The 24,494-nt window shown below is 55.9% G+C and overlaps 2 protein-coding genes across 2 annotated transcripts; one reads left to right on the forward strand and one right to left on the reverse strand.

The window, feature by feature from the left end:
• The first annotated feature begins 1,133 nt into the window (after positions 1 to 1,133).
• ALG1 (ALG1 chitobiosyldiphosphodolichol beta-mannosyltransferase) lies at positions 1,134 to 11,689 on the forward strand. The gene is made up of 13 exons (XM_045542537.1): positions 1,134 to 1,368; positions 2,317 to 2,394; positions 2,504 to 2,607; positions 3,652 to 3,800; positions 5,211 to 5,300; positions 5,668 to 5,778; positions 6,475 to 6,596; positions 6,751 to 6,789; positions 7,076 to 7,135; positions 7,916 to 8,026; positions 9,187 to 9,301; positions 10,144 to 10,219; positions 11,361 to 11,689. Exons 1-13 carry the CDS (start codon positions 1,161 to 1,163, stop codon positions 11,490 to 11,492), a joined length of 1,395 nt encoding a protein of 464 aa, XP_045398493.1. The 5' UTR covers positions 1,134 to 1,160; the 3' UTR covers positions 11,493 to 11,689.
• Positions 10,921 to 21,815, reverse strand: EEF2KMT (eukaryotic elongation factor 2 lysine methyltransferase). Its single transcript, XM_045542539.1, has 8 exons — positions 21,660 to 21,815; positions 19,579 to 19,641; positions 18,301 to 18,381; positions 16,914 to 17,015; positions 16,082 to 16,215; positions 15,731 to 15,996; positions 14,245 to 14,394; positions 10,921 to 12,584 (listed from the first exon to the last, which is right to left on the reverse strand). The coding sequence occupies exons 1-8, from the start codon at positions 21,753 to 21,755 to the stop codon at positions 12,484 to 12,486; spliced, it is 993 nt and encodes a 330-aa protein (XP_045398495.1). The 5' UTR covers positions 21,756 to 21,815; the 3' UTR covers positions 10,921 to 12,483.
• Positions 21,816 to 24,494: the final 2,679 nt, after the last annotated feature.

Below are 24,494 nucleotides of genomic sequence, written 5' to 3' on the forward strand. Positions count from 1 at the left end.
AAGTGAGGCTGGCCCAGTGCTGAAGCAGCCCTCCCTGGAGATGTCACCAGCCCCTCTCTCCCTGGAGACACAAGTGCAACTCCTTCCCAATCCAGGTTTCACCTATTTACTCTTCGTTTGTCATCACCATGGTACCTGGTCCTAATCTTTTTAGATTATCAAAGCAAGAGGGGCTCTCTAAGCCATGAGGTCCCACTCTCTTACTCCACAGGCGAGGAAAGCACATTCATGGGGAATGACTTGCTCAAGGTCAAGTGGGAGCAGGGAACCCTGAGGCTGAGGTCCCAGATCCCCGCCCACCCTATCACAGGAGTGGACAGAGGTGGGCAGGGGCAGTGTCCAGCTCCCCACCCCCAGCCCACGCAACCTGGAGGCAGAGGACTCTCTGAAGCACTGGAGGTTTAATGCTGCTGCCCAAGGGCACCTGCCCATCCCTCCCATCTGTGCATATTTACTCTTCCTTCCTTTCCACCTGAAAGCTCAGGTTTCAGGGTCTGGCTCAGGGTGTTACCTTTACCTTCTAATCCGTAAGAAGGTGGGTCGCAGGGCTATTGTGAAGGGCAGATGAGAAGTGTGCCAAGCCCTGAGCTGAGTTCTGCGGAGCCTAGGAGCCACATCATCACGGGAGCCCTGTCTAGCGGGTGCTGCCCAAGGGCTCTTGTCAAGGGAGGAGGCGCTGTCTCATTTGTTTGTTGAACGCAGGTCTGGGTGGTGGCTCTGCGGGTTCGGGGGCAGCTGCCAAGGATGTAGGGCAATGAGGTGGCTTCACCAATGTGCTGTCAACGTTTCTCAGCAAGGAACCGCTTTCAAAGGGAAAAGGCTGTCACAGGCACGCTCGCTGAACTCTTTTCGGTGGCTACTTTGGGAGGTGACATTGGAGGGTCAGTGGGGAAATGTTCCCTTCTAACTATGGATATTGAAAAAATTATTATGGTTTTTACTTTCTACTGTGTCCTTTTCCCTCTTTATGTTTTAAACGTCTTATTCAAGCACCCAACATCTTGAAAAATGAAGAGGTAAGTTTGCTGCCCGGTGACTTTTCCCAGGTGGGACACACCCACGCCACCAGCCCCGCCCGCCCCGGAAGCTCCGTCTGCGGCTGCGCACGGAGCGCCGGGCCCGCCGAACGGGGGTCACGTGACGGCTGCCGGCCCGCCAAGATGGCGGCACTCTGCCTGGCCTTGCTGGCGCTGTGTCTGCTGCTGCCGCTGCTGCTGCTGGGCGGCTGGAAGCGCTGGCGGCGGGGGCGCGCGGCCCGGCACGTGCTCGTCGTGGTGCTGGGCGACGTGGGCCGCAGCCCCCGCATGCAGTACCACGCGCTGTCGTTGGGCAAGCACGGCTTCTCCGTGACCCTCCTGGGGTTCTGCAGTGAGTGCCCGAGGGAGGGAGGCTGCTCTCAGCCTTAGGTCCTGGGCTCTGACTAGGAGGTGGAGACCGGAGTCCCCCTTTTGTCCCCGCCTTTGGCCAGCTCTTCGAGCTAGCACGAGCGGGTTCTGGCCTGGATGGCGGTTTCCAGGTTTCTGCCCAGCCTCTGCTGGGTGAGTCTCTAGGAACAGCCAGGGTTAGTGGAGCGCTTGCCTTATGTCAGGACTGTGCTAAGTTAAGTGCATCCAGTGCATGGTCTCACCTAGTTCTAGTAAGTGGAAAGACTGGGGCTGGAACCCAGGTGCGGGGCACTCCAGGGCCAGTGCTGGGAGCCACATCTGTGTGCAACTACCCTTGTCATGCAGTGTCTGAGCTGATGGGCGACATGTCTTTTCTCATTCCTCATCCCTCAGCGCAGGGCTCTGCAGGCAGGAGGTGTTTCATTTGCTTCTCATGTCCACCTTTCCCCCTAAGCGTGCAGGGCAGGGGTGCCTGCTCCTTCATTATTCTCTTATGTTGATATCTTTAGAGGGGAGCACAACCTCATTTCATGGAAAAATGGGAACAGCATTGGTTGCCTTGGGTCGCCGTTTAGAGTCTGCTCTCCCAAGGTGTGGAGGTAGAATGGAGCTTCCTGGGGATCTCCACGAGGTGGGAAAATTACACCATTCAGGGAATTCAGATCATTTTAATTGAGTGCCTACTATGTGCCAGGCATCATGTTAAATAATGGTGGATAACAGATAACATTTGGGCCCTCTTTCGGTGGGCATTCTAGTGGAATCTGGACGAGAATTGGCCTCACTCTCTGCTCTGGCTAGTGAGGAACAGAGAGAGGTTTTGAAAAGTCTTATTTTCCAAAACACTCTCCACCATTCAACCTGAGCTGGGAGATTATCTGACTTTGGATTGCCACATCTGGTACATTAAAGGGAACATTCTCATTTTCAGACTCCAAACCCCATGATGAACTCTTGCAGAGTGACAGAATTCAAATTGTGCCCCTGACAGAACTTCAGAATCTTGCAGGTAGGATGCAGTCAACTCCAGATTCCTGTGAATCCATGTGCGTGTGTGTGTGAAGCCTGCAGATTGCCAAAAGCTCCTTTGGTAATCATAGGCGTTTTCTGACTTGCAGTTGGGCCCCGAGTTCTGCAGTACGGAGTCAAAGTTGTATTTCAGGCAGTGCACTTGCTGTGCATGTTGATGTGGAGGGAGCCAGCAGCCTACATCTTTCTCCAGGTATGTGTCAGCCTCCGCCTCCTCTGGGAGAACCACTGTTAACAGTTTTATTTATTTTCCCACCTTTTAAAAATGCACAGATTGATAATACATTGTATATTCGTGTGTGAATATATATAAACTTTTAAAAACAGGATTAGGAGCCTAGGGTACGTGTCTATTCTATTTATGGTACCCGACCATACTGTCATTCTGTGCCATTATAGGTAGAGTCTTACATTGCATTTGTTATGTATCTAAGTGCTTTTCGTGTATTGAGTCATTTAATCCTCACAACAACCCTAGGAAGTAGGTTTTTGTATTTCCTACAGTTTAGAGATGAGGAAACTAAGACCCAGAGAGGTTCTGTAAGTAGTAACCCATTGTCACACAGCTAGGAAGTGGTGGAGTCAGGACTTGAACCTAGGTAGTCAGTCTGGCTCTAGAGTTATGGTTTTAACCTTTCTCCTTCATCAATTTTTAACATATAGAAGCATCTTTTTAATGGGCTGCACTGAATTCCATTATTTGATGTACCATAATGTATTTATTTAGTCTCATCCTAATGGACCGATTGTTCCTGATTTTTTTACTTTTACAAATAGTGCAGCTAAGAGCACGGTGAGCATCCATCTTTCACACACGTCCAGTTTCTTAGGATAAATTCCTAGCAGTGGAATTGCTCTATCCAAGTTTCCATACTTGTAAAATGTCGTGGTATGTTACTGGATAGCCCCAGAGTGAGGCTGTCCATTTTATCCTTCCCTTCACTACCAGCTGCTGTTAGGCGTTTTTGGAGTTTGCATTCTGATTGGTGACAAATGGCATCTCGTTGTTCCATCTTTTGTCTCCTTGCTTATTAATCTTGGATTTTTCATGCTGGTCACTTCTGTTTCTTTTATGACTTTTGACACCTGTTTTGGTGGCGAGAGGGTCTGTCTTCTGCTTATCATCAAGAGCTCTGTCAAGACAGTGACCTTTGCCATGTGGGTTGCAACTGTTTTCACTCAAGTTTATTGTTGACCGTGGTCTGGCTTTCCTCCTCTTCAAGACTCTCTTTCCTAGAACCCCCCGGGCCTGCCCAGCATTGCCGTCTGCTGGTTTGTGGGCTGCCTTTGTGGAAGCAAACTCGTCATCGACTGGCACAACTATGGCTACTCCATTATGGGTCTGGTGCACGGTCCCAACCACCCCCTCGTTCTGCTGGCCAAATGGTGAGAGTCTGGGGGCAGGGTGCAGATATCTTCTCCAAAACCGGGTGAGGGTGGGTGGGAAGAAGGGCCTGCGTGCTCTGGAGGAGTAGGGCAAGGCTGCTGCCTCGGGCAGACACTGGTTACACGCGATAGAAACAGGCGCAGTGAAGGGGGGCATTTGCTGACCCATGAAACTGAAAGGTCCTGAGAAGCGGCTGGCTTCGAGCTCCAGACGGCATCACTGGGACCTGGCTCACGTCTCTTCACACTCCCTTCTGGCGGTGTTTGGTGGTTCCGGGAGCTTGCCTACCTGCCGTCCCCACCCCTTTAGGACGGGGTGGGGACAGCGAGCCTCTCTCATAGTCTTGTACCTGCCTTCTCTGATCTGCCCACTGAGGCAGGGACTGCCAGCCCTGTTGTCTCAGGCTTGGGGCAGGTGCACTCCCTTGAAAGAGCTGGGTCCCAGGGGCATCCAGACCCCGAGGACAGAGAGTGTGTGAGGGCAGATCCCCAAATAAAAACCGGGGGCTGATGAGAGGTGGAGAAGTGGGCCGTAGCCGCTGCAGCTGATACGCGCGACTGTGGGAGCAGGTTGGACCCGGAGCAGGAAGGGTCATTTGTTGTACTCTGGGCCCCAGGAGGACACCTGTCTTGGTGTGCACGTCCAGCCACAGGCCGTCAGCAGCTTCAGCCTCTGCCCGGATGGGCCTGCTCACTGGCAGTGGTCACAGCAGCGGTGGCAGCACCTGGTGCCTGCCAGGGCCCAGGTCAGGCCCTTTTTGCATTTTATCCTATTCAGTCTCCACGCACCACAGAGAGGCTGTGCTGTGATTACTCTCCTTTTACGTGTCAGGAAACCAAGGCTGAAAGTGATTCTGCCTCTTCCCACATAGCTAGTAAGTGTGAGGACCAAAATTCAGCCCTAGGCAGTCCCATTTCAGAGCTTTCTCTGTGTCCTAAGGGCAACAGCCTGTAATGTCCCGACGGTGTCAAATGACCTGGAATCGTTCATTCCTCTTTCCGGTTCTCCCCTGCGACCAGAGTTCAGTCTCAGTTTGGAGCTCACGAGTCTTTAACGCCTCTCTGACGTTCACGGAACTCCCTTTGTACCACGTTGAGAGCAAGCCCCACGGCGTTTGCCGCAGGGGCACAGGGTGGCTGAGATCTGACACTGAGGCCTTCATTGCATTTCTTTCTATAGCAAGAGAGACTGGATTTTTGCTTGGGTGGTGATATCTGGTTTCCTTTTAATGTAGTTGTGTTTAAGCTGAAAAGTGGTATGACACAGAGGAAGGTTTGGAATACTAGTGTGGGTGGAGGTCCGGGAGACCCCAGCTCTGCAGCCTCTTCTGTGTCGAGGGGTGTCGAGTCACACCAGTTGTGGTGGGGCCTGTCCAGGGCTCCAGGCTGATCAGCGACACGTCTTTTCAGGTACGAGAAGCTCTTTGGACGCCTGTCCCACATGAACCTGTGCGTGACCCGCGCGATGCGGGAAGACCTGGCGGAGAACTGGAGCATCACGTAGGAGGGCCTGGGACGACCTCAGCCCGGGGGCAGGTCCCGGGGTTGGCTGGGGGAGGGCCGCAGTGCCTGCTACCGCATGTTAGTGAAGCGTTTTGAGATGCCAGGGGACGGGAGATGGCAACTGGTTTCAGGACGCCCAGGGAGGAGGAGGTGGGGTTTCTTTCCCGGCCAGCCAAGCGGTCCAGGCAGTTGTGGTCTTGAAACATCTCTTGGTGCTTTCCCAAGTAATTCTGCAGCTTCCTGTTGTCACTGTCTGAGACTTGGGTTCCCCAAGCGTCCTTTTTCTGGGTCCGCCTGGATCCCCTATTCCTTAGGCCCCTCTCCGCTCCTCCCCAGAGTCCCCACCACAGCGATCTTGTTGCAGAGCTGTGACCCTCTACGACAAGCCGGCAGCTTTCTTTAAAGAGACGCCGCTGGACCTGCAGCACGAGCTCTTCATGAAGCTGGGCCGCACCCACGCTGCGTTCCGGGCTCGGTAGGCCGCGTCCTCCGCTGCCTTCGCTCAGGCCCCTGCCGTCCTGGCCTCTCCTGTCTCCTCCCTGCCGAGCTGGAACCCGTGAATCCAGCGGCTGGCAAAGGCCGCAGGCCTGCCGCCTGTTTTTGCAGACAGTTTCACTGCAGCACGGCACACGCGTTCCCTTCCGTGCGGCTGTGGTGGCTTTCCAGCTGCAACGGCAGAGTGGTTTGCAGCACAGAGCCTCTAGCCCGCAGAGCTCACAGTATTCACTCTCTGGCCCTTTAAGAAATGTTTGCCGACCCTTTGCTGTCTTACCCTCCTGACAGCGGGTTCCTGTGCCCGTGGCAGGGTCAGTGGACCTGTGTGTCCCCTGGGGTGTCTCACGGGGCTAGGAGGGGACCTTTGCCCACACATCCTGTCGTGTGCCCCTCGGTAACCTGGCGTGGCGGTGGGAGGGGCATTACAGCGTCCATTGCAGGAGCGGTGAGAATGGGGAGTGCCACGGAGGAGGGGACCGGTCCCTCTCGTTTGCTGTTGTAACCTCAGCACCCGGCAGCAAGTGCTGCAAAGGGAGCAGGCCCACACCTTGGCGGTGCTGCTGCCGTGGCCGGGCACCCCAGCCCTCGGGAGCCCGCGGGCCTCGCCGTGGCGAGAGGTGGCCGTCCTGGGCCGGGCCTGCTTTGTGGCATCTCACAGGCCTTTTCTGTTTTTCAGCTCAGACCCCGGGGACCCGGCTACGGAGAGGTCAGCCTTCACGGAGCGGGACGCTCAGAGCGGGACGGTGACGTGTCTTCGCGGGCGGCCGGCCCTGCTAGTCAGCAGCACGAGCTGGACAGGTCTGTGCAGCCCCTGGGGCACCCGGGGCTTTAGTGACAGACACCCTGTGAGTCCCTGTGCTCCCCGCCCCCTTGCCTGATGAGAAGGGGAGGGCGTGGCAGCTGGGAGGGAGGATCTAGAAACAGCCCGTGACACTCCCATCTCTTCTCACAGAGGACGAGGACTTCTCCATCCTGCTGGCAGCTTTGGAAAGTAGGTGTGTGGCTGTGGTTGGGGGTTCTCGGCTCGTTGGGGCCGCTGAGCTGGGAGATGCCCGCCTGGCCATGTACTGGGTGGGCCGGCCCGGGGACAGCCCGGGGACAGCGGGGGTGTGGAGGTGGGCCACTCCAAGTCCCCGTTGGGGTCACTGAGTAGCCAGGCCCTCGAGTTGAAGTGTCACCCTGGGGGAGCGTCTCAGGGGCTGGCGGTCCCCGTGGAGCAGCACCGTGCCCACCTGACAAGGTGACCCTGATTGTGGCCTCTTTGTTTTTGTAAACAGAGTTTGAACAGCTGACTCTTGCTGGAGACAGTCTTCCTTCTTTAGTCTGCGTGATAACAGGTACTGCCTGGGACACGCGACGTCTGCGATTAGCTGGGGGGTGGCGGGTGGTTACCGTGTGCTTTCCACGTGACCTTGTCTCGTGAGTCCTCGCTGCAGCTCCGCGGTAGGGTTTTCTGTTGCTTCACATGGGGGAAACTGAGGCTCAGAGGGGCCTCCTGGCAGGGTGTGGAGTCCAGATTTGAATCTCAAGTAGCAGCACCACAGACATACCGAGCGTTCCCCTTTTCCAATGGTTTTCAAGCACTGGATTTTTAAAATGGAAGAGCCCATCGGCCAATGTGAAATTGCTTCCCAAGTCCCAGAGAAAGGGAGAAAGGCAGAGGGAGTTCCTGGGCCAGCGGCTTGTCCCGCCCTCTCCCCTCCTGGCCCCGGCTCCAGGGCACCTTGGCGCCCACTGCACACGCCATGCTGCCTGGGGGCCCTGGCGGGGCAGGGAGCAGTCCCTGTGTACCCCTGCATGTGGCACAGATGGAGAAGCCGGATCTACCTGGTTGGTGCTCTGGTGCCAGGCCAGCGTTTGTCCAGCTGTGGTCACGGTGCGAGGCATGTGGCTGTAGGTGGCAGGGCCTCAGTGGCCAGAGTGGGCACCCCTGGGGGCTCAGGGCTCTCGGGCTGTTTCTGGAAGGGGCCAGGATGGGGCCTGCCTGGAGTTGCCAAGGCTGGGGCTTCTGGGAGGGGGGCTGCTTGCATCTTAGCAGGAGCATCTGGGGCCTGGGGCCTGGGGCCTGGGGCTGGGACAGGGCCAGTCCGTGGCAGTGACTGCTTTTCTCCGGGAAGGCAAAGGGCCTCTGAAGGCCCACTACGGCCGCCTCATCAGCCAGAAGAGCTTCCGGCACGTCCAGGTCTGCACCCCCTGGCTGGAGGCCGAGGACTACCCGCTGCTGCTCGGTAAGAGGCCAGGCAGGAGGCCTCAGGGGGGGGGCGGTGTTTAAAGGGGTGTCCCCTGGTCAGGGGAGCAGAATTCTTCCAAAGAGGGCCAGTCAGTAAAGATTTTAGGGCCTTTTACATTGTTTTTATAACTTTTTAAAAATGTAAAAGCCATTCTCAGCTCCAGGGCCAGTACAGGCAGGCCTCAGGCGGGACTGGGCCTTGCTTGAGGCCACTTGAGATCGCAGGCTGAGCTCCCGAGAGGAGGCTGCTTCCCGGTGTACCAGCCCCTCCCCGGCTGGTGGCCTCGAGGCTGTCTGCTGAGGTTCTAGGAGGCCATGTCCTCTTGGCCTCCCACTCCGACCTCCTACCCCCTCTCTGTTCCGTCCTGCCCTCCCTTCCGCAGAAGGCCGGGGACCGGGGTTGGGGCCACCGTCCCCAGGTGTGGGAGGGCGATGGCTCTGGGAGGTGCAGGGATGGCCTGTCAGCCGGCACTGCCTCCGCCAGCGAGATGTCCGTCTCTTTCCCTTTTGGTTGCTTTGAGGGGGACGTCGAGGCTCACTGTTGACATGTCTCTGACGCCTCATCTTCCAGCCTCCAGGAAGCAGTCTGGGCGAGAGCCCTTGGCAGGCAGAAGTTTCTAGCTAGTCTCGAGTAATGCTGAGTTGTTTATTTGGCTTTATTTTCACAGTGGCAGCTGGTTTTTTTGGGGTCTGCTGTAGGTTCTTTTTTTAAATTATTGCTGTAAGATATATATAACAAAATTTCCTGTTTTAACCATTTTTGGTGTGCAACTCAGTGGCATTCATTATATTCACAGTGTTGTACGACCATCACCACTCTCTGTTTCCAAAAATCTTTCATCACCTCCTACAGAAACTCTACCCATTAACAATAACCGCTTAGGAGTTCTTTTAAAATAAGTTGTGGTTAAGTAGAGAAACTAAGTCAACTGAAATAAGAAAGTTAAGTAACTGGCAGTTTACAGATGCCAGGCGTGGCAGCTGGGAGCATCACCAGGTCCCTGCCGCTGGCCAGGCTGCAGGGCCAACTTCAGCCACTTGTATTTGGGGCTGTTGGGGACGTCATCCGATTTCCACTCCCAGGTATTGCTCCACTGTCCTAGAAGGACTTGTGTTCCCAGGGCAGAGGCCGGCGCTGACTGTCCCCTCGCCCCGCAGGGTCTGCGGACCTGGGTGTCAGTCTGCACAAATCCTCCAGTGGCCTGGACCTGCCCATGAAGGTGGTGGACATGTTCGGCTGCTGTTTGCCTGTGTGTGCCGTGAACTTCAAGTGGTAGGAGCAGAAACCGAGTCTTCCTGGGGTCAGGTTCTCAAATCGGTAGCCAAGGGGGAACCACTGCAGTCTGAGCTGCTCGTGACGTGCCACCAGCAAGACGACACCTCGGTCCATCCAGCATAGACAGGTGGCCAAGCACAGGGTGTGTTTTGCTCATGCTCATCCAGAATGGTTCCTGGAACTGCCCGCACAGCTCATGTGGTTGCATCTCTCTCCCTGTCTCCGCATGTCCCCTTCGGCTGAGCTCATACAGTTGGATTTGAATTAGTTAAATGAGTGTAATTCTGAGACCCCACTTGACCCGGCAAAGATGGGTGTTTGGAAATGGCAGTGTTACAAGTTCTAGCAACAGCAGCCCCAGCACGCTGAGCACTCAGCCCTGCTCAGGAGCAGCCTCTGGACGGGGAATTCGGGATGCTAGACCCTTGCATGAGCTGGGCTCAGTGCATGTCGGGACCAGACCTTCTGGTGACCCAGAGAAGCCATCCTTAGTGTGCCGGGCCAGTCCCCAGGGCAGGGGTGCCTTTACCTTGTTTCTTGGCCATGGGGTGAAGAGCAAAAATGTAGAAATAATTCTTGAGTACATTCTCATTGAAGAGCACACAGCACAAAAGGTCCACATCCCCTTAGGGATCCTTGTCCAAACCGGTTTGGACATTTTGATGGGCATCCTTCTAGGTCTTTCTCCTACTCAAGACGCCAAATCGGAATAGGCTCGCTGGACAAACCGGCTGTGCCTGCCCTGGGTTTGCCTGCCTGTGGGTGGGGCCAGGCAGGTGGGCACCACAGGGTCCGGTTCCCTCTCCAGGTGGCCCTCAGGCCCCTTGTTCTCTCCGCAGTTTGCATGAGCTTGTGAAACACGAAGAAAATGGCCTGGTCTTCGAGGACTCGGAGGAACTGGCAGCTCAGCTGCAGGTAGCCGCGGCAGGCCCTGCTCCAGGGCTTGGGGTTTGGAGATGGGCACTGAGCCGAGATCCCAGATTACCGCTTCCCGTAGCCGTGGCGGGACCTCGCTGGGGCTGGAGGAAAGGCCGGCCTGCTGCGCTGTCCCGCTTCAAGCGAGCTGTGGGCTCAGGAAAACTAGGGCAGGTCCCTGCCTGCGCCCGGGATTTATGGAGCTTACAACCCACAGATGCTGCCAGAGCAGGGCGGGCTGGGCTGCAGCCTAGGGTGCGATCGGGATCCAGGGAGTGGGAGTGGGAGTGAAAAGAGCTCCTTGGACCAGCCTTGAGAGACTGCTGGGATTCTGCAAAGGAGGCTTGTTTCCTTTTTGTTGCTGCTTTTGAGACAGAGTCTTGCTCTGTCACCCTGGCTAGAGTGCCATGGCGTCATCGTAGCTCACTGCAGCCTCCAATTCCTGGGCTCAAACATCCTCCTGCCTCGGCCTCCCAGAGTGTTAGGATTACAGGCGTGAGCCACTGTGCCCGCCCAGATGCTTGTTTCTTGTTCCAGAAAGTAATATATCGTCATTCTTGACAATTGAACTATTGGCAAGCTTTTTCCATAAAGGTCCAGGTAGAAAATCTTTTAGGTTTTATATAGTCGCTGTCAGAACTACTCGACTCTGCTATATTGTGAAAGCAGCCACAGACCATCTGTCAAAGAGGGGGCATCGCTGTGTTCCAATAAAACTTTATTCACAAAGATAGGTGGTGGGCCGGCCGGGTTTGGCCTGCAGGCTGAGTGCCAACCCCTGATTTAGAGTGTTTGGCAAGGCTGGAAGGAACATAGATGCCACCTCATTCCCAGCAGACGGGTGGGACTGTGCAGGCCAGAGGCTGAGAGGAGGTGCTCCCAGGGGAAGGAACACAGAGGCCAGGAGGTGCCCCAGGGCTTTGAGTGTGGGAGAGCCCGACATGCAGGGATGTTTCCAGAAAATTTGTCGTCAAGTAGGAGACGGAGCATTGCCAGGGTGTGAGGGCTTGGGTGCCCAGTGAGGAAGTGGGCACGTTGGAGGGGACGTTGCTGGGTCGGGGACCTGGGGTCAGCTAGGCAGTCACCTGGGCTGGGATGGGGAGGAACAGTGAGGTAAGTTCTGGTATTTGATCGTTTGTAGATGCTTTTCTCAAAGTTTCCTGATCCCGCTGGCAAACTCAGCCAGTTCCGGAAGAACCTCCGGGAGTCAGAGTGGCTTCGCTGGGATGAGAGCTGGAGGCGGACTGTGCTCCCTTTGCTTATGGACACGTGAGCTCCAGGGCCAGAGACTACAGCCCAGTATCCCCCGGCCCTTCTCCCCACCTGGGCAAGCCCTCCCGAGCAGTGCCTCCCGGTGGTCTGAGGCCCAAACGTGAATAAAGCTCTAGCAGCCGGGAGTAGTGTCCTGGAAGCCATGGTCCGTCCTGGCTTCCTTGGGGGCTCCGAGGCGCGTCCTCTTTTTCTATCCTGTTCTGTGCTCCTGTCCCGTGGATTACGTTTCTCTTACTTGCTGGGACTCTGAGTGTCCCTCTGTGCTGTGCTGTCGTCCCCAGCGTCTGCCCTTCCCCGCTCTGCCTCTGTCGTGCTCCTGCCCTGGGAGCGGCACCTGCCCGCTGTAGGTGCAGTGAGGTGTGTTGCGCCTACGCTGGGCTCGGCTTCCTGAGGAACTCCGTGTCCAGGCTGGGGGACGTCGTACTCGATGCACGTTATGTGCACAAAGGAAATGCTTGCCTTTGAGCCCAAAGTTTCACTCCTGATTTATGGTGATTTGCGTAAGAACCAGAACTGCTGACAGGGGCGCCCCCACAGGTCAACAGTTTCTATCTTACTACAACACAGTGTGGTCTGTGATTTAACATTCTTCAAACATTCAAGTCCAGTGCAAGTTTTCTGTTTATGTTTTTTTTGAGACATGGTCTTGCATGGTCTTGGTCACCCGGGCTGGAGTGCAGTGGCGCAACTGTCACTCCTTGCAGCCTCCAGCCCCTGGGCTCAGCCTCCAGAGTAGCTGGGACGGCAGGCGAGCGGCACCACAACTGGTACATTTTCCCATTTTTTGTACTGATGGGGTCTCACTATGTTGCCCAGGCTGGTCTCAAATTCCTGGTTTTAAGCAGTCATCCCACCTTGGTCTCCCACAGTGCTAGGATGACATGCATGAGCCACTGCACCTGGCCCCAGTGAAAGTTTTATCTGCTTTCCCACAGAAATTCTCACAGTAGTGATTTACTTTTCACAATAATCTTCAGAAGCCTGTACGAGGTCTATAGCACAAGTTGCAAAATCGCCATCTCTGAGTGCTCCTCGTAAGGAAACAGCTGCCGGCCGTGGGGAGGTACCGCTTCCCACCGGATCCCGGCCCGGCCTGGAAATGGAACACATGCGTCTCAGGATGGGGTGTTTGGGGCAGGACCTGGGCTTCTCTGTGGTGTCCCTAGGACAGGCCTGGGCTCCTCCCCTAGGTGGTCTGTACGGCAGTGACAGGCAGCCGGGCTTCCTCACGCCCCGCCCCCTGCACCTGTCCCCCCACCATGCCCGTCCCTGCACAGCTGACAGAAGCCGACGTCTGGACCCGCGTCTGCCTGACTGCCCCATAGGCCCGCTCTTCCCAAAGCTTCGAGGGGCTTGTGCCGTCCTTGTAAGCACAGGTGTCTGAAGAGACACTAGCCGGGATGGTTTTTTAATCAGTTTTTTGCTATGAGTGAAGAATCAGTACTCATGAAAGTAAAGCAACATGGACATCAAAGTGTAGAAGTCTCTACGATCCCACCATCCCAGTGTCCACTATTAACTGGCGTTATTCTCGATTCCCCCTGTTGGTGTGCTAACATGAAGATGATTCTTATAATTAAAACAGTTTTTTCCTTTAGAGACAGGGTCTTGCCACGGTGCCCAGGCTGGCCTTGAACTCCTGGGCTCTCGAACAGCTGGGATTACAGGCGTGAGCCACTGTGCCAAGCTAATTATTATTTTAAAACAAGAATGGGCTTATGGGGGACAGCGAGACCCTATCTCTCAAAAAAAAAAAAAAGGCTTATACGTATCTGGCACTTTGCTTTCTTCACTTAAAAGACTGCAGACGTTCCATTAAAGCCTGTATGGCGCTGTCAGCGGAGCGCCGTGAGTGTTCACTCGCTCACTTGCTCCTGGGCGAGGAGAGGGGCTTTGCCCAGGGCAGCTGGGGCAGACAGGGTTCTGCACCGCCAGCAGGTTGCACGTGGAAAGCCCTGGCCAGGCCTGGTGTGCCCCAGGGGTTGCAGGCAGGTGGTCTTCGGTGGGGTGGGCAGCCTGACTGCAGCCCTGGGAGCTTGGGGACTGCTCAGCCTTCCTGTGCCCCAGTGTCTTTGCAGGTGAGACGGGATGATGACAGCACACCCCTCACAGGTGCTGGAGGCTGACAAGTGTCAGGTCTGAGGACAGCGGGTGGCCCACAGTGGGGCCAGTTCAGGGCTGTGTGGGGGTGGGCCCCTTACCCCTTCTCTAAGATCACCTGGCTCTTCCACTTACTGGGTGCCTGTAACAGCGGCTGCCCCGTTCCTGGGTGTCCCTGCGTGCTACACACTGTCCAGCTGTGTACGGGTTTCCCTCTGGGGTGGGTGTCTCTGGGTGCAGGTGAGGAAGGACACTGAGGCGTGGGGAGGTGAGTGACGGCCCAGCTCCACGAGGGTGGCTGTTGGGATGGCCGGGTGGGCCTCACACCACCTGGCATCCTGACACCCACCTCTATTTTGCAGATAAGGAAACTGAGGCTGAAGGGCTTAGGAAACCTGCTGACACACACAGTAGGGCTGCAGGTCTCACACCCGTCACTGTACTCACTGTACCAAGCTGCCTCCCTCCTTCCCTGTGGCCCTGCCCCACTCACCGTCCTGTCTCTGCAAGTTCCCAGGACACGTCGTGGGGGTGTGGGGCTTCCTAGCTTTTCCCTAGGGCCCTATTCTTTTCCTAGAGCCCTGTAGGGACAGCTCCATGGCCTTGCAGGCCTGGGCGGCTCCTGGAGACAGCTCCTGGGCGCGGGGGCTCACCTAGCTCAGTGGTGAACAGCCGGCACGTGTCTGGGTTGCGGACGGTGAAGGCAACGTAGACGTCAGGAGCACGCCGGTCCCTCTGGCAAGCGGACAGCCTCCGCAGGACCCCGACCAGCGACAGGATGATTTCCGGGCAGTACAGCACATCTACGGGGAACGGCCTCAGGTTACTGAGAGGGACCACACGGAGCGACCAGGTCGTGCTGACCTCAGCAGGACGGAGCCTGGAAGCCGCAGTGACATTAGATTTGGGCTATTAGAGGGAAAGGAAATTACTCGGGTGGAAAAGGAAAGCCCTTAGGGGAGAGAGAGAGCTGCTAAAAGACACTGCAATGAGGAAAAAATATCCCTACTCACTGGAGTTCTTTTAAAAAAAAAAATCAACTCTTTGCCTCTTGGCCTATTTAGAAGGCGCGTAATGGAGCAGAACCTGACTCTGCCTTGGACTTTCTGTTCCAGCCTCTGCTGATTTGTCAGCGGGCTGGCAGGGCCGGGGCTGTGTCCCCAGTGTGGGGCCTGTGGGTTTCAGGGCCAGGCTCCGACCAGGGCAGAGCACTGCTGAGCCAGCAAGGGGGCCAGGTGAGCTCAGCAGGGGACAAGGGACCTTTGGTGGCCCAGCTAAACACCACTCTCTCTCAAGGACCTGTCCTGGTACCAGAAGTGGTTGGTTCCCTCCTTGTGGTCTCTGAAGGACGTGGGGTGTGGACAGCCAGGGCCACAGGGGCACACAGACGGGTGACAACAATGAGGCAGCACAGCCATGCACAGAGCCAGCACCGACGGGGGGTGGGGGGTGGGGGCGGTGCAACGACACTCAGCTCTTATTCCCTGACAGCCTGGCCACTGCAGTCCCACTGGGTGCTGGTGACATGCAGAGGAATCAGACACAGTGCTAAGAGAGTTGTGCTGTCCTTTGTGGCCCTGGAAAAATCAAGGGCTGTCACGGCCACTTCTGCCCCACATCTGAAGACCTGGAGAGGGTGGGGCAGCCTCGCTGGACACGTGGGGGTGAAACACCCGCGTCTCAGAGGGGCGTGGGGGTGGGGTGGGGCCGGCCTGGCTCACTTCCTCCGTGGGCTGCTCTGGCCACTCCATTTGGTCGTGGGTGGGAACCGGGACGCTCCCGCAGGCTGCTGGGGCGGGAGATGGAGTGCGTCTGCTCAGCTGTGGCCTGGCTGACGGGGCAGACTGGGCTGGTGCCCTGGGGCCTGTTCTGTTCCTCTCCTGCCTTGCTGGGAAAAGCCAGCGCTCGTTTACTGGATGGAACCACTATGTCTGTCCCCAACTAGAGGGCTGTGGCTTTAGGGTCAGCTTCAGAGGCACACCCCGGTGCTTTGATGTCCCCTGGAGGCCCAGAATGACTCCTCTGGAAGCCCCATCAATTCCCTGCCCGGCAGCATCCACTGTTCCTTTTCCCCGGAGCCAAGAGCTGGGCAGAGCTGCAAGGAAGTCGGCTGCTCAGCCTGCCCGGGCTGGGCATTACCTGCTGCGATTACGACGTCTGGGTGGAAGGCGGACAGCTGAGGGACCGTCACGACGTCCCAGTCCAGATGGGCCACTGTCACCCTGGGGCTCTCTGAGTTGGCAGTGATGTCTGGCTCTAACGATAAGCCATTGAGAAGGACGTTCCCTCGGAGCTGCTTGAGGACACGGCTGTGACAGTCACTGAAGATGTAGGCTCTGGGACGGCATGTCTTGCAGATGGCCAGGCCTGTGAGGCCAGCTCCACTGCCGAGCTCTAGGACAGTCCTGGGAGGGGGGGAGGGGGACCCATGTCCACCACTGAGCCAGGGCAAACCTGCCTTGGTGCCCTGCTCCGTGCTCCCAAGGTCACCTGTCAGTGAAGGCTGCTGGGTTCTCTATGGCCCATTCCGCGAGGTAGAGGGCTGCGTCCCACGTGACCAGGCCGGTGGTGCCGTGGGAGACGATGGCTGTGCTCTCAGAGAGTGTGACCGAGTCCCCCGAAGGCTGCACCGAGAGACAAGGCGAGAGAATTGATCCAGCCACCAGAATACGGTAGCCGGTGTTTAAAAGAAACCACCACTGGTGGGTGGCTAAATAAACTGATGGGGCCACGCCAGGGACCACCACTCAGCACGGAGAAGGGACTGACTGCCGAAACCGCGACAGCCTGGACGGGTTCACGGGCACTGTGCGAGTGAAGAGGCCAGTCTCAGGTTACACCTTGTCTGATTCCCTTCACCTGACATTCTGCAGTGGCAGGATGACAGCGATGGGGCACATCTGTGCGGCCAGGGGTGGTGGCGGCAGGGGTGGGTGTGGCTACAAAGGGGTGGCTGCTTTGCCATGATTTAGTAAGCTGTACATTTCTTTGCTGTGGTTTTCTGTATCCATATTTTGTTTTATAACAACAGGTTAAAACACAAATAAAAAGAAGATCCCAGCTGGGAGCAATAGCTCGTGCCTGTAACCCAAGCACTTTGGGAGGCTGAGGAGGGAGGATCACTTGAGGCCAGGAGTTTGAGCCCCGCCTGGGCAACATAGCAAGACCCTGTTTTCTACAATCAATCAATAAATAAATAAATAAACACTGCAGAATCGAGTCAGGATTTGAACCCATGGGAGGCTGATTGGAGCCTGTGTTTTAACACGTCTGTGGAGGACAAGTCTGGCCTATGTAGGGGAGAAGTGTGCACGTCTCATACCAGCAGATAGCTCCGGTGGCCTTGGGTGGACTCGCTGGCGGTCAGGACCTCTGCCAGCGCCTCGTACAGCTCATCCAAAGGCTCTGGGTGGACAGCCTCGTGCTGGGGGCAGACGGAGCAAGAGCTTCAGCCAAGAGGATTAAGCTGATCACCATAAATAAAAACAAAGGTTCTGCCTGTTTGCTTTTGTTCTGATCTGTAAAAATGGCTGGATGATTTTCACCAAATTTGGAGGGGATATTTAGGATGGAATGATATAGTATGGGCCAATGTGCTGGGTGTAATGGTGCGCGCCTGTAGTCCCAGCTACTCGGGAGGCTGAGGCGAGAGATTCACTTGAGCCCAGGAGTCGAGCAACACAGTGAGACCCCATCTCTTAAAAAAAATTCACTTCGTGGGGGGGCCTGCGGGGGTACCTTAAAGAGAGGTGTAGAGAAGTCAGGGTTAGGTGTAGTCTAGGACAGGGATTCCACGCCACCAAGTGGCTGTGACAGAGCGCTGTGTTTGTACCAGCTGTCCTGGACGGAGAAAACAAAAGGTGCTTTGAAGGGAGCCCCAGGCAAAGCCATAGGGACATCACTCTACATTGCGGGGTGTGGCTTTTGGGAGCTTCTCAGCAGGCAGCCCCTGGCCACCATCTCCTGGCAGTGCTGGGGAGACCTGCCAGCGACCAAGGACCGTGGGGAGGGGCTACCACAGAAGCAGGGATTATTTATTTGCTAAACCGGGCGAGGTGTGGCCCCTTCGTTCAGTGGCCGGCAACAGCAGTTCTGCTACCGAGCACTGAGGATCGCTTCTCTGACGTCCAATGTCAAACCCAGTAAGTTTGGGCTCATCCTTCAAATCCACCCAGTCTCAGTCAGGGCAAAAGCCCATCCCAGCTAGATCAGTGGGGAGAATGTGACAAGGGGAACGAGTTATGAAAGTATTCCAAGAGCTGAAACTTCCCACGGGCAGCCGGGGCGATGCACAGCCCGGCAAGAGCAGGAGACTGTCAGAGCCCTTGGGCTGGCGGGACGGGGGTGGAGGTGAGGTTTGCAGCACCCCGGGGCTGAGCTGCCCGGCAGGAAAGAGACTCCCAGCTACTCCTGCACCGTGGGGGCTGGGCCCCATGGAGAGGTGGGGGCTGCAGAACCCCAGGAAGCAGAGCAAGGGAGAGAGACCCTAGCCTCTGCCTTCCCTCCCCGCACTGCCTCCCTAGGTCAAACCCAGATGGCAGCCCCCTGCCCGGGGAGGCTCCTGCCACGCAGTGGTTTGCAAAGCAGGCAAAGGGCACAGGAAGGACCTGGGCTTCGGCAGGCAAGGAGCCCCCTTCTGGGGAGCCAGCCAAGTCCCTGCTTGGCAGCCACGCTGTCTGGCTACCGGTCGGTCACTGCCAATGTCTGACCTTTTTGATGAGCTCGGAGAGAAAGCACCGGGCATACTTCACTGCTGGCGGGTGCTTCACACACAGAGGATGTTTCACAGTCTGCAACAAAGCACAGAACGTTAGTGGAGAGACCCGTGCATTCAGTCTTGAGATATAAGCCTTTTCCTAAAAATGTTCCCTCGGCAGTGGCACAGGCTGTGGCAGTGTTTCTGGTGCCCATTCTGGGCAGGAACGCAGGGCACCTGGGCCCCAGCTCCCTCCCTCCCAGGGTGGCCAGTGTGAACTAGGGTTTGCAGTGACAGCAGTCGTCGATGGTCTGGCTCCACGGAAGAGGCAGGAGTCCAAATGGTGGGAAGGCCTGCTTGACACCTGCCCTCTCGCAGCCTGCGTCCCTGGGGACAGGGTGGAGGGGAAGGGGGCTCTCAGGGTGACACTGCAGCTGAAGCCTACAGAAGCCGAGGACAGGAGTTCCAGGCAGAGGGAGGGGCTCTGAGGTGGCCATAGCCTGGCGTTTTGGAAAGGGGAGCAGAGCAACTGGAGCCATGCAGGTAGGGAAAGGTGGAGAAACGAGCACCTGGGGGGAGAAGAGGCGAGGGTCACTAGGGCCTGCTGGCCAGGAGGGATGCAGATTTTCCCCAAGGGCAACAAAGAGCCCCACACAACACACACGACCTCCAGGGGCTTTCTAGTTGGCCTGTGCTCGGTTTCAAAGCAGCCTGCACTACATTTTATGCTCCTCCAACTTCGAGGGTGAGGCTCAGGGTGGAAATCAGTAGGATGCAGTGTGATTGGCACTTGACCCACATGGCCAGGGTCGGGGGCGTAGGCCAGGCTGGGTGGCGGTCCTGCCTCTAACCTGCACGCAGATGCACTTCAGAGTCCACGCCCCGTCCTGGGCAGAGCAAAGACCCATCTACATCTAGAAGAGACACATGCGTGGGCAGGATGGGCCTCCTTAATTTTTCTTTAAATGGAAAAAGAAAGCCTCTGAGCAGCTACCAAATGCTAGAAGCCGTCCCCACGCCTGTCATCTCTGATTTTGATGCAGACCGTTTAAAAAACATTCCCTGGATTCCCTCCTCCCATGCAGATTTTTGTATATTCCGACATCTTCATCTAAGAAAGAAAACAAAAGAGCCAGAGCTGTCTGAGGCGCTGACACCCACCCGCAGTGCTGACTCAATGGTTTTTTGTCCTTCAAGTGGAGGTTTTTAAAGGCTACCAGGCTCTGCTGCCAGGCATCCCCGGCGAGTGAGGAGGCCAGGTTTTCTGCCCTGGGGACTTCAGGAGTCTCACCTTCTGCAAAATCCCCAGCAGCAGCTCGGAATCCGATGAGTTCCTTAGTTTCTCTTCTAGGCTCTGTTTGGAGGGGCAGGAGAGAGAGAAAGATCTCAAGGGCATTTTCTCAGGAACATTAAACATGCAATAGAATGTGTTGGCAAAGTGCTAAGTGATCTGTCCCCGGGGACCTGGAGCCAGTCGGAAGGGGCGGCTGAAAGCCTGACCTTCAGATGTCGTGGGTTGCACCTGGATGAGTCGCAGGGAGAGTGTCAGAAGACTGACTCTTCGTTCGCATTAGCCCTGGCAGCTGAGCTGTGGCCTGGGTCAGAGACTAGCTCCTCGGCTGAACTGTCAGCTGGGAATGACCAGGGAAGCCACTGCACCAAGTCCCCAAGGGCTTGCCCGGGACGTGACACCCGAGTTAAAATGGAAATGAAGAATGTGCACATGCCAGGCCGGGTTATAGGGGCTCCAGAGTCAGGCAGACTGTCTTGTATGCGACACAGGGCAAGTCACATCATTGCTTCAGAACTCGTTACCACGCCTTAAAAGGCCCTGCAAGACCTGCCAGCCCCTCTCTCTGACCTTTCTCCCACCACCCCATCCCATCCCTGGTCACTACACTCTGGCCACACTGGCCACCTTGCTGTTCAATGACAGCTGACTTGTCCCCACCACAGGGCCTTGGCACATCCTGTTTCCCAAGACCTTCCATGGCAGGCTGCATCACTTTTCGGGGAGGTCTTCCCTGAATTCCCTACTCTGATGAATGGTCCCCACGGTTGCTCCATTTTCTATTGCCCTGTTTTATTGGCTTTACAGCCACTCTCATCCAGTGTTTTCTTGTTTATTCATTTATTTTGTCATTCTCTGACTCTCCCAAGCACGTTGGGCCTCCTCTGTAATGCGTGCCACTGATCCCTGGTGCCTGGCTCGTGGAAGGCATTCCATAAACATGCGGTGAGTGAATAAAAATACTAGCTAACACTTAACATTCAATTACCACGAGCTAGGCACTGATTCACAGGCTTTCGTACTCAAGTAATCTGGACAACAACCCTACAAGGTGGGTATCATTATATCTCCCGTTTTACTAATATTATAAAAAAACTATGGCACAGAGAGATGCAGTCACTTGCCCAGGGTCACACAGCATGTAGGGGGTTGGACCAGGATTCAAAGCAGGCAGGCTGTCTCCTGGGTCTGAGCTCTCAACTACTGCACTTTTCTTTCAGTCGGCCTCTCCGGTCAGATGTGAGTGACAATAATGGTACCCACCTCACGGGTGTTTGGGTGAGCCTAAGTCAGCATGTATCATGGGGACGTGAATACTCATGGAAGATACTGAATGGGAACCTATGGATGCTATCATGAAGCTTTTGGGTTAAAAATGTATACATCCCTACTGACCAGAGACGATCTCTCAGAGTGCCAAATGTTTGATGTCAATGAAATAACACGGATGACTAACCGCCACCCCGTAAAAGGGGGCAGGCCCGGGGTGGGGGGGAATACGGATCCAGACTGACTCATCCCAGTGAGCTCACCGCACATGAATTATGAACGAGGCAGGGTCCATTAAACCCCTCCGTTGGCAGAAGGGAGGCCGCTGCCAGGCCATGTCCCTGTGCAGAAGGGCAGGTCTCCGGGCGAGGGGAGGCCCCCTTTGGCCTCGGAACCTCAAGCTGCCGCTGAGATGATCTCGTCCGGTGCCCGGTGTACAGAAGACACCACTGCGGACGGGGCGGGACGGCCTGCGCCCCGCTCACGTGGCCTCCTGCTGCCCTGAGCACCTGGCGTTTTAGAATGGGCGAGGGCAGCGGTGTCCCAAGGATCAGGATGGTCATTGGCTTAAACCAAAAAGGCATGAAAATGATCGTGAACCGTCCATGGCCCTGAAAACCCAACTGGAAACGGAGCTGGGAGGACTCGGCGGGACCACTGGTGGCGGGGTCTGCCCCGCCGCCGCCCACGCGGGCCCAGCCCGGGACCAGGGCCCGGCGTGGGAACCGAGGCGCTCACGTGGCGCGAGGGCCGGGGCCGTGAGCCCGAGACCGCCCGGCCGTCCCCCGCCCCGCCGCGCGCCCCGCGCCCACCTGCCAGGGGAAGGAGCGCAGCGCGCGCGCCGCCAGGAAGTGGCGCTCGAAGTTCCGCAGCAGCCGCGCAGTCCCCGCGCTCTCCTCGGGCGCCATGGCGGGGGCGGGGCCGCGGCGTTGCCGGGAGACCGAGCGGAAGCGGGGCCAGAGCAGGGAGGAGGCGGGCCCGAGAGGCGGGGCCTGGGGCGGGGCCATAAGGTGTTGGGGCGGGGCTGGGGAAGGACCAGATTGGTGAGGGCCTGGGGGCGGGGATTAGGGCGGGGCTAGTCGAAGCCCAGGTCCGGGAGGCGGGGCGCAGAGCTCAGAGCCGGCCAAGGCCAGACCCAAGGCCACGCTCGGGAGGCAGGCCCGGGGCGGAGCGTAGGCTGGGCGTTGGGGCGTGACCAGACGCGGGGGAGGCGGAGCTTAGGGAGGGCCCGGCGTGGGGCGGGGTCCAGAGTCCGGGAGGCGGAGCTTTGGGCGGGGCCAAGAAATGCTCCGGACGTTTGAGATGAGACCCTGACGGGGCTTGCGGAGGGGTCGAGGCGTTACTTGGGGCGGGTTTGGGGCGGGCCTAGGAGCAGGGACAGGGGCGGGGCCCTGGAGGAGGAGCTGCGGGCGGGGCCCAATGTAGGTCTGGGGCCCGGCGGGGTGGCGAGGGGAGCCTGGCTCTGAGATCATTCTCGCTGGTGCTGCCCTTCCAGAAGGGTCTTTCTGGGAGGGGCCGTCTGGGTGACCTTATCTGAGTCCCCTCCCCATCAGCGCCACCCCTCTGGGACAGGGCAGGCTTGCGTTCACCAAGTACTTATTAAGCGCCCACTGTGTACCTGGCGGTGTTAGGCCTTGGGAGATGTAACGGGGAGAAAACCCAGATGTGGACCCTGCCCTCCAGGTGCGCAGGGTCTCCCAAGGAGGAGTAGACGTGGAAGTAATTATCACACAAGTATAAAAGTACAGTGGCAACATCTTCCGCTGTAGGAGTTTTGGTCCTGCAGGGAAAGGAATCTGAAGGGAGAGCAGGAGCTGCTTCTGGGGCGGGGGTGGGGGGCGTAGGGTACCGAGGTGGGAATGGGAGAGTGGAAAAGAAAAAAAATAAGTATTTTAGTTCAAAGTTCTTGTGTCGTGAATTGAAAGGCAGGGCAGTTAGCAGCCCACTGGTGCTGCCCCTGGAACTTGAACTGTGTTCAAAGTCTGAAACGTTTACCTTAGCAAATCCCTCATAAAATGCCATGTGGAGAGTCCCAGGAGCTAATTTGTTAAATATACTTGCAGAAGGTAGATGAGGAGACAGATTAAATCTTATTACCTTCTTTCGGATGAGAAACACTTGAGCCCTGCTCAACCATGAGAACAAGAGAGGGGAATTAATTCTAATTGAATACAATTATTCTCTTATATCTGTTGTTCCCTCACCAGAACCAAGGGAGCACCAGATCTGACAAAAAAAATCGTCTTTTATTCCCTGAATGCTATTGATTTAAATAAAGATGGTGGGCTGTGGTTATTGCTGTGTGTTCAGACAGCATCAATGGTTTCTGGGCCTGAGAGGCCACGTACATCCTCAGTCACTGTGTCCTGAGACAGTCACCCGAGAATCTTACCCAGGGCTGGGTCTTGCTGGCCAGGGGAGGCTGGCTTCAGAGCTGGTTCAGGGGCACTGGTTTGCTTTGGCTGTTTTGCTCAGCTCTCTGCCTGCGGTAAACAATGAAAACCAACGGGAGCAGGTGAGTTACACTCATACAGCCTAGGCTTATTCTATTAACTCACGTAATAACTATTAATGACCTTTTCTCTGAGGAGCAAAAGGGCATGGACAGTCAATGCCATGGTAAGTAATACTGCATGATGTTATACTAAGATATTAATACGTCTAGGCTAGTTCAGCATTTCCCGATGCCATAGTTGGAAAGCAGATTGAGGAAGGACCCCGTGGGGCCACAGAACTGACCTGTCCCCAGAGAAGGAACCCTTTTCTTGGTGTGTGGGCTCTTGGGAGGGACAGAGGTCATACGTCTTAGATCCGAATCTGGAAGGAGCAAGGCACTAAAAGGGATTTTTTAATCTCCCGTGGACCTCACAGGCATTGTAAGTGCAGGTGCAAGTAAAGATTAGGGCAGATACTTAAAAGGTAAAAGTCCATGTGGTGTTGATATGAAGAGAAGCATTAGGACAATCTGAGCTGTCCTCCAGTTGCAAGAGGGGGTGTATGTGCTCAAACTGTAGTAAAGATCCAACTTCTGGATCTGAGGCTTTCAAGAAAATAACAATAACCTAAGGCACTTTCATTGTATGGAATGGTTGCCTTTTAGAAATTATGCCGTGGGCATGGTAGTTCAGTCAGTCCATTGAGGTTTTTTTCTTTATCTCTCTTATGGTTAATGGTTTCTGTAGAAAAGGACCAATTGATTTCTTTCTAAAATGTTGCTTCAGGGTGTAGAGACCTTTATAGGTCATGTTTCAACTTATAGAAAATTTTTATAGTTCAAATATAAATTACATTAAATGTGGACTTTGTAATGGAATTTAAGGTTAAGTAAAGTTCCCACTCTCCTTAGGCTGTTTGTAATTAATGCTCCGGGGGCCCCATGCTGTCAAGGCAGGAGCTGTGTTAAAGCAGAAGATTGGTCAGGGACGGGCATGATAAGGAAACGAGAGGCTCAGTCTAATGACATAACTATCGAGAAGCAGAATGAGTTGCACCAGGGCCATGTAATTCTTTGGTTGGTGGCAGGACCTGTGTTGTGGGTTAAATTGTATCTCTAAAAAGATAAGTTGGAAGTCCCAATCCTCAACACCTGGGAATGTGACCTTATTTGGAAATAGGGTCTGTGTAGATGTAACCAAGTTGAGTCATAC

This window comes from Lemur catta, chromosome 2 (assembly GCF_020740605.2).
Source record: "Lemur catta isolate mLemCat1 chromosome 2, mLemCat1.pri, whole genome shotgun sequence".
In the NCBI taxonomy this organism is placed as follows: Eukaryota; Metazoa; Chordata; class Mammalia; order Primates; family Lemuridae; genus Lemur; species Lemur catta.